Source organism: Eimeria mitis, genomic scaffold (assembly GCF_000499745.2).
Source record: "Eimeria mitis Houghton genomic scaffold, Emh_scaff3757, whole genome shotgun sequence".
In the NCBI taxonomy this organism is placed as follows: Eukaryota; Apicomplexa; class Conoidasida; order Eucoccidiorida; family Eimeriidae; genus Eimeria; species Eimeria mitis.
In genome coordinates, this window is record NW_013572097.1 from 3,075 (window position 1) to 4,753 (window position 1,679).

At 52.6% G+C, this 1,679-nt stretch overlaps 1 protein-coding gene across 1 annotated transcript in view; it reads left to right on the plus strand.

Annotated features, from left to right (window-relative positions):
- The window catches only part of EMH_0069250 (uncharacterized protein), a gene marked incomplete at both ends in the record, with an annotated part of 2,869 nt that overhangs the window by 853 nt on the left and 337 nt on the right, over positions 1-1,679 (plus strand). The window contains 3 exons of the mRNA XM_013498843.1: positions 1-281; positions 861-1,229; positions 1,354-1,677. Of these exons, the coding sequence (XP_013354297.1) occupies positions 1-281; positions 861-1,229; positions 1,354-1,677 (974 nt within the window). The remainder of the gene's footprint in view (positions 282-860; positions 1,230-1,353; positions 1,678-1,679) is intronic.

Here is a 1,679-nt window from a genome sequence, read left to right on the forward strand (position 1 = left end):
TAGGGCATCGAGGCTCCCCTGGCTTTGCTGCTGGGGGCGTCGACTGCTACGCCCGTAACCCTGCAGGTGTTGCGGGTTCAGCTTACAGCTCATCACGCATCAGCAGCAGCAGCAGCAGCAGCAGCAGCAGCGGCAGCGGCAACGTGGGTGGTGTGTGGAATTCTCCTTTTGGGGTTGTTGGTGGACCCCCCGGTGTAGCTGCTGATGGGGCTATAAAGGAAAACAGCAGCAGCAGCAGCAGCAGCAGCAGCAGCAGCGCAGAGCAGCAAATGATGCGTATGGTATTAACATCTGTGGCGGATAGTATAACAGCAAAAGCTGAGCAGCAAGTATCTTCGTTGCTGCAGCAGCAGCTTCCTTCTTTTTTATATTCTTTTCGTGTTTATTTTAATATAAGTCAGCAGTATGTATTTTATCGGTTGCTGCAGCTGCTGTTTCCCTTTAGGGGTTTATTTATAAACAGGGGCCCCTCTCTGCGTCAGTATAGAAGAGTATCTGCTGCTGCAGCAGCAGCAGCAGCATCGTCATCTGGTTCTGCTGCTGCATGCATTGATGGTGGTGTTTCAGGTGTACATACACCCGAAATAGATCTGTATATACCTCTTATGTCGCTGATTACTTTTATTTTACTTTTAGGTATACAAAAAGGAACAGAAGGAGAGTTTTATCCTGAGCTGTTGGGTTCTTCTTTGTCTGTTTGTCTTTGTCTTCTTGCTGCTGAGGTTGCATTGATTAAGCTCCTTTTATATACCAGCAGCACTTCTGCTGCTGCAGCAGCAGATGTTTTGTCTTTCTGTGGATACAAATATGTACACCTCGCTGTCTTGCTGCTGCTGCGCTTGCTGCTTGACTTGCTGCAGTATAAACAGCAGCAAAACCAAGACTTTGCTGCTGCAGATACACCCGAAACAGCAGCAGCAGCAGCAGCAGCAGCAGAAGCAGCAGCAGCAGCAGCAGCAGCAGCAGCAGGAGGCACAGCACTGAGGGGAGCAGCAGGAGGCCGCCCGCTGTTCGGCTTCATCTGCTGCTTCTTTTACTTTTCGTGCTGCGCTGCAGCAGATCTATATGTGCTGCTGCAGCAATCAGCAGCAGCAAACAAAGAAGCAGCAGCAGCAACTTACCTGCATGCAGCAGCAGCAGCAACAAACAGATGCAGCTGCTCCTCACCCATCATCGTTTCTGCTGCTCTTATGCAAATCCCTCTTTGCTGGTTTCTCCTCCCCTGCAAGGTATTCTCTTCTTAACACTCAAACTGCTGCTGCTGCTGCTGCTGCNCTGCTGCTGCTGCTGCTGCTGCTGCTGTTGCTGCTGCTGCTGCTGCTGCTGTTGCTGTTGCTGCTGCTGCGGGAGCAGGAACAAATGCAGCAGCAGCAACTGCTGCAGCAACAGCTGCTGATGCGGCTCCTGCTGGCGTTGCTAATGCTGCAACAGCATCAGCTGCAGCAGCAGCAGCTGCAGCAGCAACAACAGCTGCAGCAGCAGCTGCTGCAGCAGCAACAACAGCTGCAGCAACAGCAGCTGCAGCAGCAGCAGCAACAGCAGCTGCAACAGCAGCAGCAACAGCAGCTGCCACAGCAGCAGCAACAGCAGCTGCAACAGCAGCAGCAAAAGCAGCAGCAACAGCTGCTGCTGCTGCAGCGGTGGAAGCAGGTGTTTTGTTTCTCCCGCTGCAGCTGGGG